This window comes from Trachurus japonicus, chromosome 8, assembly GCF_045865225.1.
Source record: "Trachurus japonicus isolate A0001 chromosome 8, Traja_1.0".
Taxonomy (NCBI): domain Eukaryota; kingdom Metazoa; phylum Chordata; class Actinopteri; order Carangiformes; family Carangidae; genus Trachurus; species Trachurus japonicus.
In genome coordinates, this window is record NC_140914.1 from 6,125,159 (window position 1) to 6,136,578 (window position 11,420).

At 44.8% G+C, this 11,420-nt stretch overlaps 1 protein-coding gene across 1 annotated transcript; it reads left to right on the forward strand.

The window, feature by feature from the left end:
• The first annotated feature begins 4,648 nt into the window (after positions 1 to 4,648).
• 42sp43 (P43 5S RNA-binding protein) lies at positions 4,649 to 8,428 on the forward strand. The gene is made up of 9 exons (XM_085785366.1): positions 4,649 to 4,865; positions 5,387 to 5,487; positions 5,590 to 5,686; positions 5,830 to 5,918; positions 6,041 to 6,114; positions 6,314 to 6,394; positions 6,673 to 6,902; positions 7,039 to 7,092; positions 7,887 to 8,428. The coding sequence occupies exons 1-9, from the start codon at positions 4,740 to 4,742 to the stop codon at positions 8,175 to 8,177; spliced, it is 1,143 nt and encodes a 380-aa protein (XP_085641492.1). The 5' UTR covers positions 4,649 to 4,739; the 3' UTR covers positions 8,178 to 8,428.
• The last annotated feature ends 2,992 nt before the right edge of the window (positions 8,429 to 11,420 follow it).

Here is an 11,420-nt window from a genome sequence, read left to right on the forward strand (position 1 = left end):
TCAGTGAGGAAACAGGAGGGAGGGAGGGATGGGAGAGTGCGCACCGCGGATGCATCGCTGCTCCGCACGTACGGGTGTATGGATGAGCCTGTAGCTACGTATGTGTGTGTGTGTGTGTAGCCTATGTGTGTGTGTGTGTGCGTAAAAGCGAATCTGCGGTATGCGGAAACGAAGGGCTGGAGAACAGCGGAGAAAGATGCGTTGGGTCTGCGGTGAGGAGGGGGACACGTGGGACCGAGCTGCCTCCTCCTCCCGTTGCCATGCAGCGCCGCGCAGGAAGAGGATGCGACAGCCCCGGCTACTGATGCTGCTGCTGCTGCTACTGATGCTGCTGCTGAGGTGCACGGCCGGAGGAAAGTCGTGAAGAGGGTGGGTGTGGGCTGTGGGGGCTTTGGGGTGGGGGGCAGCTGGGTGGAAGACATGGTGCAGTGCCCCGTCACATGAACGTTATTCAGGGCTGCAGAGAGAGAGGGAGGATGGAGGAGCTGACAGATCCACAGCAACAAAAATCCTGTCACATGGTCACCGACGGTGTCATCCTCAAATCCAAACTCACGACTCACAAAGAGAGTCACTGTGTCTCTAAAAAGCTTCCACGGTGACTGTTGGAAGCTGCAGAGCAGATATTTGATATTTAGGACTAAGAACTGATTTTCTCTAAAGGCAACAGTGGCATTAAAGCATCATAAACGGATGAAAGAACACTGTTCTCTCTGTGGGAAAGACAACAACTAAGATGTCTGTTTGAGGGAGAGGAAGGGAACTATAAGCAACATCTTTATCTTTTCTGTAACACAAACACAACAGGTTTGGTTTAGACTCAACTCTTTTTTTTCTTCAACTTGTTTTTTTAACGTGTTCTAATGACATGTCACTTCTTTGTTATATTTATTTGTCTTTTTTACTAAGTCTTTCAAAGGAGGTTAAATCGAAAGCAACTGGACTTAGTTATTTGTCTAGGAAAATGTTTCACCTCTCTTCCAAGAGGCTTCATCAGTTCATACGCATCTGACCAGGCTGGGACTGGTCCAACTATCTGGTGTGGAGACTCACTATTTAACCTCTTGAACGCCCACACAAGAGGTTAAATAGTGAGTCTCCACACCAGATAGTTGGACCAGTCCCAGCCTGGTCAGATGCGTACATGAACTGATGAAGCCTCTTGGAAGAGAGGTGAAACGTTTTCCTAAACAAATAACTAAGTCCAGTTGCTTTCGATTTAACCTCCTTTGAAATACTATGACCTGGACAAATGAGAATATGCACCGGCTTTTTACTAAGTCCTTTACTCTTTATGCCGTTGTCACTTTTTTCTTCATATTCTAAGTGCGATCAATTGACGGGTCAGTGCAATACAATATTATACTCCATTTCCATGTATAATGTGTCGATCTTGTTTGTCTTGTATGTCTCCTATTGTCATTTTTTTTAACGATTAACATGTGTTACTTATTATGAATTGCAGCTAGCAGTGCTGTTGTCCAAGACAAATTTCCCTTTGGGGACATAAAGTAGGCTATATCCTGATCCTGAACTTAAGAAAAACACACAAATGTGCTGTAAATTTTGCTGCAAAAACTTACAACACAACAGGAGTGTTTCCAGGGACAGAAAAAAAAGAGATGGCCCCGTATAACGACTAATGCTGATAACACAGTACAGTATCTGAATTATATGATATTTCAATATCATTAATTTCTCCTAAAAACACTATAAATGTCACTTGCACCGGCCACAAATGCAATTTCCTCTGCCTTTGTAGCAGCACTGACAATAAAGTCACCTCTGACCGTATCAAATAAAGAAAATCTATAGAAGTGTTTCACTGATTTCGAGGTGAACATGACCTCGTCCTTGTCCTGTTGATGTACGACTTTCATTGCCCACCCCTAATGACAGCAGCGTCCCGTCCCCGCAGAGCCAGTCGACTGGTTCCTCCCTGGGAACCATTAAAACCAGAGGGAGGAGGAGAGCTGCACTTCTCCCGGAGCCTCTGACCTGCAGGATGAGCTCCTCCACGCTCCAGCACATCCTGCTACACATCCCACTAATGGAGGCACATTGTGCACTGACAGTCCCCTCTGAATATTTCATCTGCCCCCCTTTGAGACTAACAGGCAGTGAGAGACAGGGGAGGAAGAGGAGGAGGAGGTGGAGGTGGAGGTGGAGGAGGAGGGAGGGGGGAGGGGGGGGCACCACTGGCCCCTCCTCCCTCCTCCCACAAATTAGGACATTTCAGCTCTCACAGTCCACACAGACACGAGTCCTCTCAAAGAGCATCAGCAGCAGCAGCAGCAGCAGCATCATCTCCACTCTGCACTCGTGTGGTTTTTACCCCGGTCACCAGAGAACAGCCACTCGTTCCTGAAGCAGGCGGTTAACCAGAGAGGAGTCAGAGTAGAGAGGAGTCAGAGAGGAGTCAGAGCCTCAGAGGGGAGTCAGAGAGGAGTCGGAGTAGAGAGGAGTCAGAGCTACAAGAGAGGAGTCAGAGTCTCAGAGGGGAGTCAGAGTAAAGAAGAGTCAGAGTAGAGAGGAGTCAGAGCTACAAGAGAGGAGTCGGAGTAGAGAGGAGTCAGAGCTGCAGAGAGTAGTCAGAGCCTCAGAGAGGAGTCAGAGTAGAGAGGAGTCAGAGCCTCAGAGAGGAGTCAGAGTAGAGAGGAGTCAGAGCAACAAGAGAGGAGTCAGAGCAACAAGAGAGGAGTCAGAGCTACAGAGAGGAGTCAGAGCCTCAGAGAGGAGTCAGAGTAGAGAGGAGTCAGAGCCTCAGAGAGGAGTCAGAGTAGAGAGGAGTCAGAGCCTCAGAGAGGAGTCAGAGTAGAGAGGAGTCAGAGCTGTAGAGAGGAGTCAGAGCCTCAGAGAGGAGTCAGAGTAGAGAGGAGTCAGAGCAACAAGAGAGGAGTCAGAGCTGCAGAGAGGAGTCAGAGCTACAGAGAGGAGTCAGAGCTACAGAGAGGAGTCAGAGCCTCAGAGAGGAGTCAGAGTAGAGAGGAGTCTGAGCCTCAGAGAGGAGTCAGAAAGGACTCAGAGCTATAGAGAGAAGTCAGAGTAGAGAGGAGTCAGAGCCTCAGAGAGAAGCTCGAGCTGTACCGAGGAATAAGAGCCTCAGAGAGGACTTACACACACAGGAAAAACTTCCTTGGATCAAAGGCTTCAGTTTCTCAGGAGCAGAATGTTTGACCTGATTTTTTTTACACTGCACCAAAACCACAAGAACCAGACCTCTCCTCTTCAGGTTTGGTGGATATTTGTCCTCAATCAAACTTGAATTCAATATTAATCAAAAGGCCAAATCTAGATGGTGTGGATCCCTCTGGACTGAGCTTCAATGTCCCTCACTGAGTGATATTACATGGATGATGTTTATGTATGTTTGTTTGTAATCTATGTAAGCTGTGTTGTATTTGTTGTATTTATGCACAATTGTACAGTAAAACTGTATGGTTCTGCAGAAATTATATGCAAAGGAATGGATAATATGTGGACTGCTTGAACTTTAATACAAAGAAAGAGAGGGGGGAAAAAGAGCCAAATCTGACAAGCAGAGACACAGCATCACAGACGGTCTGTGCTGCAGAATAAAGGAAGAGATTAATCCTGTCAGTTTATAACACAGTGAACCTGTGAGGTGGAGGCACACCACCCTCTGCTGTGCAAAGAGCTGTATCACAACTCAACTACACCTCAGCCTCAACTGTCGGCCACTGCATGACATTATCAAGCTGTTGTCTTCAGGCCACAGGTGAAATCTGCTTTATTCAGACTGGAGAACATGAGTCTGAGCTGTGATGTGTGTTTATCTTTATTTTCATGTTTTAACTTCTGTCAACGTTCATATCGTCCTGTTTTATTTTCACTATTACCGACTGACCATAAACTACAGTCTGAAGGAGACAGATAAAGAATTATAATAAATAAACAATAAAGAATGATTTATCTCTGCAACACAAACACAAGGTGCTGGTTTGAAAGAGTCTTATTTAAACACTACTGTATGTTGGTTCCTGTCATTCATAATTTGAACATTATAAAACTTGTGTGTGTCTTTTGTATTGAGTTGATTTTATTACATCTGTTCACTCATTCAACCTTTACTTTACCACTGAGGTAAAAACCTCGTAGCCAAGCAAGAGACAAATGAAAAGGTTGAGACTATATAGTGTTGAGCTCATATAAAAGTGTGAAGAGACAAAAACAGTAAAATTACAAAGGAGGTGTCAAGAAACAGAACAATAAAAAACACAAAACATTGTGGAAAAATAGCAATAATCAAAATATTAAAGGGGTTTACACATGAGCTAAAACAGGAACAAGTGTGATGTAATTTAAAAAATCAAAGGAGTTTTAAATTATTCCAAGTTTTTCCATGTTGCAGAGGAACAAAAAGGAAAACTGGACATTTTATGAGTTTATGTTCTGCTTCTTTTTTTTGTTGTTGTTATTTTTCTGAGTCCTAAAAAAAGATTGAGTTAATGTATAGGTGGAAGAAGGACTAAATTGATAAGGTACAGATTCAGGTGATAATGTTACACTGTGTCTGGTGGACTCACCTGTTCTCCAGCTGCTCCGTGTTGATCAGTGATCAGTGACCCAGCTGCTGCTCATTAACCCATCAGGCTCCGTCAGTAGGTTATAAGAAGCGCTGACAAACGCGGCGCCTCTCCACGAGGCTGCACCTCACCACAGACTCACCGGCAGCGTTCAGAGGATCCGAAGAGGAAGAAGAGAAGGAAGAAGACGAGATGAACGGAGTGCGCAGCGGGAAGCCTGCCCCTCGGCCGGTCATCTTCTGCATGCACCCCGGCTGCGGAGTCCCGTTCAACCGGCAGTGGAAGCTGAAGGACCACGAGACGGTGCACACCGGGGCGGTGAGGACAGGACACACTTCATACCGACACAGCAGCCTACACTGCAAAAACTCTCAATCTTACCAAGAATATTTGTCTTTTTTCTAGTCAAAATGTCATTTCTAGACTAGAAATAATTGACTCATCACATAAAAAGTAGCTTGTTTTTAGACACTTTTTACTTCTTTCAAGCATATTTTCACTTGAAATAAGTAGAAAGATCTGATAGTGGAGCAAATTTTTCTTTCTTATTACAAGCACAAAAAAAACTGCTTTCAATGGCAGATTTTTCTAATTATTTCAATTGAAAATGAGTTTGAAACAAGTGAAAACTGTCTAAAAACAAGTTAATTTTAGGTGATGAGTCTTATTTTAAGTGGAAAGAGATTCGTTTTGACTAGAAATGAGACATTTTGTCAAGAAATAAGACAAATATTCTTGGAAAGATTCTGAGTTTTTGCAGTGTACTGAATGCATGTGCTTAATTACAGTCTACTGTCATATTTCCTGTTGCTTACCTGCACCTGGCTGACTCTCCGCAGCGTCCGTGCCGCTGCACCGTGGAGGGCTGTAGTCGCAGTTTCTCCAGGAAGTCGCACCTGGACCGCCACCTGCTGCAGCACAAAGGCCTCCTCAAGTACAAGTGAGTCCCATGCAGCCGGTAGGGCTCGTGCCACGGTAGGCCGCTTCTCTCACGCACGCGCCTCATTTGAACTTTTTTTGTTTGTTTTTGTTTTACCGGAAGATGCAAGGTCGCGACCTGCACCAAGCGTTTCTACGACTCCATAAAGCTGAGCAGACACATGCACTACTGCCACGGGCCGCAGGACAAGGTCTTCAAGGTGTGTTTGTGTGGACTAGTCTGGAGATGCTGCTGATGCTCACATCTGGCCACGAGATGGCGCCAATGAAACGTTTTATATTCAGTATCTTCTTGAACCTCTTGATATGTGTTTTTTCTCTCCCATTTACCTCTCTCCCACAGTGTAACAACCGAAAATGCTCCTTGACCTTCAAGAAGCGCAGACAGTTTAAGATGCACTTAATGAGCCATGGAGGGGATGCTCAGTTCAAGTACGTCTTTAATGCAGCAGTGTTTAGCCTCAATGACAACATGGCCTAGTGGGGAAATCAGTGCACATTGCACCCTCTCCTCATGCATCTTTGTTTTGTTTTTCCTACCTTTCTGCACCCAGGTGTTCAAAGGTTGGATGCAAGGCCAAGTTCCGCTCCCACAGGCAGCGCAAAGTCCACGAGAAGAAACATGCAGGTGGGTGAATTTCAGCCTTTCCTTTCATCTTCCCTGTAAAAATCTCTTAATCGAACCGAAGCTGCAGCTGCATTTGCATGTAACCTTTTCTGACACTGAAGGTAATTCATCACCCTCCCTCGCTGCCTCGTTCCTCCTCAGGAGCTTTGTGTTTCCTGCTGCACTCACTGGTCTTGTTTTGTTTCTTTGCTCCTTGCAGGTTACCCCTGCCCAAGCGCCGACTGCCAGGTGCTTGAACACACCTGGGGGAAACTCCAGAAACACAGGACCAAGCACCCAGGTAAAGCCTCTCCACATCGAGCATTAGTTGGCTAGAAACTATAGTGTCAGGTGCCAAACCATCAGCCAATGCTGGTTTATGACTTGATGCAATTGAAAGATGAGTATGGGCAATAAGATTTCAATATAAGAAGTAGATTTTATAACCATGCACATAAAATTCCCCATCTTTCCTTTTGCAGAGGGTCTTAAAATGCCTCCTGGCCTCCACTTTGGAAACACTTGTTTTTTTTTTTTACGCCATCTGCTTTTTTCCTGATGTGTTGTGTTTTGTTGCAGCCACCATTGCGTGCCAGGTGTGCAAGAAGGAGTTCAAGAAAGCCGACGCCCTGCGGAGACACAAGCGGATCCACGCCTCCCACAAACCGGTGCTGGTGTGTCCCCGGGACGACTGCCAGGCCTACTTCTCCACCACCTTCAACCTGCAGCACCACATCCGCAAGGTGCACCTCGATCTCCTCAAGTACAAGTGCTCGTTCCCGGACTGCCCACGCACGTTCGCCATGAGGGTGAGAAACGGCTTTTATGAATGAATGACTGTTGATGCATGTGCAGAAACACTGTGACATTTCTGTTTGTGAGTTTCAGTCCTCTGTCTGTGTGTGTGTGTGTGTGTGTTTAACATTATGACTGTTTGCTCCACAGGAGAGTATGAACAGACACCTGCTGCGCCACGACCCAAATGCCACAGCTCTGAAGGTAAGTGACGTCAGTACAGCCAGGAGACTATTGATTATAGATTAGATTTCCCTTCAAACCTCTCACCTCCCTTAGGCTTTTGAGAACTGAGAGTTGGGTTTTACATGATTTAAAGGGATAGTTCACCCAAAATTCAAATTTCACTCATTATCTACTCACCCTCATGTGGACTAATAAGGGCTGGGAGAAGTTTCAGAGTCCTCCGTGGCTTCTCTGAGTTACAGGGGGTCTCGGCGTAGCAGTACATGTCCATATAACGGTTGCAAATGCTGTCTTCGTAACAAAAAGACACACCAAAAAACATCCAAATACCTCCATGCTGCTCGTATGTAATGTCCGTCTTGTATTGAAGCCCCAAAATGCAAAATTGTTCAGAAAAAAAATTAAATAAGTCTATATTTCAAGCTTGTTTTGTAGCGAAAGCTCCTCTTCCTGGTCCGTCCAAATCTCGAGCACTATGGAGGTAATTTGGATGTTTTTTTGGTGTGTCTTTTTGTTACGATGAAAAGTGGTATCCATTTGCAACCGTCATATGGACGTGCAGTGCTGCACAGAGCCCCGCTGTAACTCAGAGAAGCCACGGAGGACTCTGAAACTTCTCCCAGCCCTTAGTCGACATGAGGGTGAGTAGATAATGAGTGAAATTTGAATTTTGGGTGAACTATCCCTTTAATTTTCCTGTTATGTCAGATTTAATGTGACTACACAGCTGGTACGATATCAAACTGCAAAAAAACGCGTGTTGTCGTTAAACCTTCCATCTCTAATTCTTCTTTTCTGTGTCTCCTGACTAGAATCGCCAGCGGCCTAAGAAGTCGTGGCAGAAGCGTCTGAACGGACACCACCTGCCCCTGGTGGAGGAGAACCTCAACAACCTCTTCTCCACGCGCATGCGGATCTCCAGACGAGCCAAAGTGGAGACGAACCTGTCGGGCCTCTTCAACGAGCGCAAGATCCCGCACTACGTCGACCCCGAGGTCAACCTGAGAAACCTGTTCAGCATCAAGCAGGTTCGTCCGCCGCAGGAGAAACCTGACATCGCACCTGTGGTGGTCGCACCTATGGTCGCACCTGTGAAAGCTTAAATGTAAGAAAGAGAAGAATAAAAAAACAGTTTAAACTTTAATTTTTTAGGAATTTGAAATTTGGGTCTTTTTGTTTTTAGTTATTTAATGTAGCTGTTATACATTACAAAGTATTTTAATTTGAAAGAAGCTTTAAATGTTGAGGTTGTTGCACTTTAGAGGATTTCACAGCTCAGACTGGACAGGTCTTGAGTGAAGTGTTTGTAACATGACGTGTGTTGACCCAATAAAAATCAGTTACATGTTTGAAAGTGTTGTCGTTGTCGTCGTCTTTCAGCCTGAGTGTGGACGCTGCCGGCGGCCTGTCGGCGGCAGCTGCTGCTGCTGGAGAGGAAGGAGACGGGAGAGATTTCTCCTCCTTTTTTTTGTTCAGTCACATTTAATTTGAATAGAAAAGAGCTTCTCGTTGTCGCCGCTCTGTCTCCAGCAGCTGCTCTCCTCCACCATCGATCCTTCTCTCCGGCTTCGGCCTCACACGTCAGGTTGACATTTGCTGAACATGTTGGAGCTCATTAAATATGAACAAAGGCCTGAGCAGCAGTGAGTAAGAGCTGAGTCACAGAGCTCGGCACTTTGGGGGTGGACGAGACTTTGAGCAAAGTCGAAGTCTCGGCTGTCGGATCTTTAAGATGTGGTTGATTCTGAACCTGTAACTGAGAAGAATGACTGGGTGGAAAAGTGACGTGGCCACAGTCGAACAGTAGAGCTGAAAATATTTTCATTTTCAATTCACCTTCACCTGTTCTCTCCTTTAATGGTTCTTAATAGTGGGTTTCTGCTGTTTCCTGGTGAGAAATGTGAAACCAGCACTGACTTCTCTCTCACTGGAGGATTAAACTAATGGATTATTACACTCAGGCAGTACAATTGTTGTTTGATATGGATCCCTAGTTGATACCTTGAAGACTATGTTCTTGCACATAAAAATGGAAAACACACAAATTATAAACACAAGATTACACAGTAGCTACTGTTGCAACAAAGCTGCTGGTTTGCAAGCACACATTATACACTTCACTTATAACCTGCAAGGTATCAGAGCACCAATATAATGTATCTACTCTAAAAATGTAAGAATGGCACATATTGTTCCATCACATGGTCGGTGGCACAAGATGTTCCTTGAAGCATTTTTTAAATGACAATATGTTTTGTGTGTCTGTGATATGAGAAGGTAGATAACTGTGTTTGAGAAAGTTTGTTCTCAGTATATCAGGCATTAAAATACCTGAGCTGGCGTTCCTATGTACTGATGTCTGTCACTTGTGGTTACTACAGTACCTATAACAGGCTACATCTGAGTTTTGCTTCAGCTATATAGTAGTTGAGTGTGCATACTGTATATGCGATATTTGTGCATGTGCAGGAATTAAGGGTTAGGGTTAGGATTAGTTGTAGTTTATTAAAGCAGAAGTAAGTGGTCCGGTCGTTTTCGCTAATGCTGCGTTCCAGGCAGGCTTTTGAAATCGTAAATTACAGCTTCAAGTCACAACTTACAACTTTGTAGCGTTTCAGGCAACCCACTCGTGTTTTTCCGACCTGTTTTACCGGTGAAAGTCACTATAACGGCCACTCGTAACTTCCGACCGGTGAACTCGTACCAGATCGAACTGGTACCACTTCACGGTCGGAAAAATACGAGTTTCCTTGAACGCACCATAACAGTCCTCGCCGCTACGTCACCACATTCACGGCGTCCCTTGGCTGCACACACAGCCCTGCATGCCGTTCTCTCTCCTCATTGGATAAAAACTGTGGGATACGATAAATGTTTTCTCTTCGGCTCAGAGCAGAGCAGAGGGACTGAGAGACCCGTGTTTCAGTCCAAACACTCTATGTAAGTGATTGCTGTCGGAAGATATAACTATTTAAGACTTATATTAACACAAATATATCACTTACTTCTGCTTTAATGTCTCTTGTCTTCTACAGCCACTGACCATATGACTGGACAATATTGCAAATGACCCAAGGACCAAGCACTTCACTGGTGATTGAGGGTGTTAGATAAGTGGGAAGAGCCTTGTTCCACTTCTCTAACAATAAAATATACGGCAGACAGTGTTTATATATTCATGTTAATTAGCTTCTACACAACTGAAACAAAGATAAAACTGGAGCTAATGCAAGATTAATTTACAAGAACCTCAAGGTGACAGTGTTTTTTGTTGGAGGCGTCGATACCAAAACAAGAAAATGAACAAACGATGGGAACTGGATGGATTTTCTTGAATTAACAAAAATCTGTCCTTTACTGGAAACTCAGCATGTGGTGGAAGGAATTCACAGAAAAAGTGAAGGTGAATAGAGAATTGGTGGGAAATATTTTAGACATAAGGTAAAAGGAACATTTCAAATAAACTGCTTTTGTTTTTTATTTTTCTGATAACTTAGAAATGTCACAACTTTAAACTGACTTCGCCTTTAAAACTGCACCAACTCAAAGACGTGGGCAGGTTTGTTGTAGCTGAAATATCTTATTATTGGAATTTAAATCATGATCATGTAGAATATTGATTATAATATCAAATTAAGAGGTTTTTTCAGAATTTCAAATGTCATTTTCTTTCTCCTTCAGCTCTGTTGAACAGTTCCTGTTCGTGTTAAACAATGTCTTCTGTCTTCCCGGTCCAGTGGAGCAGAGCAGAGCCGGTTTCGGAGCCTGTCACTTTGAGTTTTGGATGCCGTCTGCACTGCTCGCTATTTCTTTCCTCTGCCCAAAGGTCATCCTCCTCTCGGCTCTGCAGCCTCGGGCTCCTCTGCCGCTCCCCACCTCCTCCTCCTCCTCCTCCTCCTCCTCCTCCATCTCCATCACTACCCCCCATCAGGTCCCATACATTAACCTACAACAGCTGACCTGCAGGCTCAGTCCAGGCTGCAGGGACCGAGCTCGGCCTCACACACGCGGCTGCATCTGTAATTATCTCTGAGTCTGTGGTTTTACTGCGTATGTATCTCGTTTCTTTGTGAAATGTCATTTTACACCACGGCGGAGATAAAAGCATCAATCAGACGCTGAGTGCCTCTTAACATGGAGATGTTGTACAGGACGTCTCGTGGTGGTGAGGCTTTTTCAAAGTCAACACGCTCCTCGCCTGCAGGAATCCAGTCCTGTTGTTGCTGTGGAGACGAGGAGTAAACAAGGTTTTTATGAAATACTGATTGTGTTCCTCGTTTTCTCAGGTGTTGCTCTGTACCTGAGTTGTTAGATGTTCCTCAGAGTTCATAATTGTTTTGCACCGG

What these genes read in the sequence shown, in the direction of transcription:
- 42sp43 (XM_085785366.1), top strand. Translation starts at nt 4,740, where the DNA reads ATGAACGGAGTGCGCAGCGGGAAGCCTGCCCCTCGGCCGGTCATCTTC. An exon ending in AGACGGTGCACACCGGGGCG is followed by an intron (nt 4,866 to 5,386) that starts GTGAGGACAGGA and finishes GACTCTCCGCAG; the next exon opens with CGTCCGTGCCGCTGCACCGT. An exon ending in AAAGGCCTCCTCAAGTACAA is followed by an intron (nt 5,488 to 5,589) that starts GTGAGTCCCATG and finishes TTTTACCGGAAG; the next exon opens with ATGCAAGGTCGCGACCTGCA.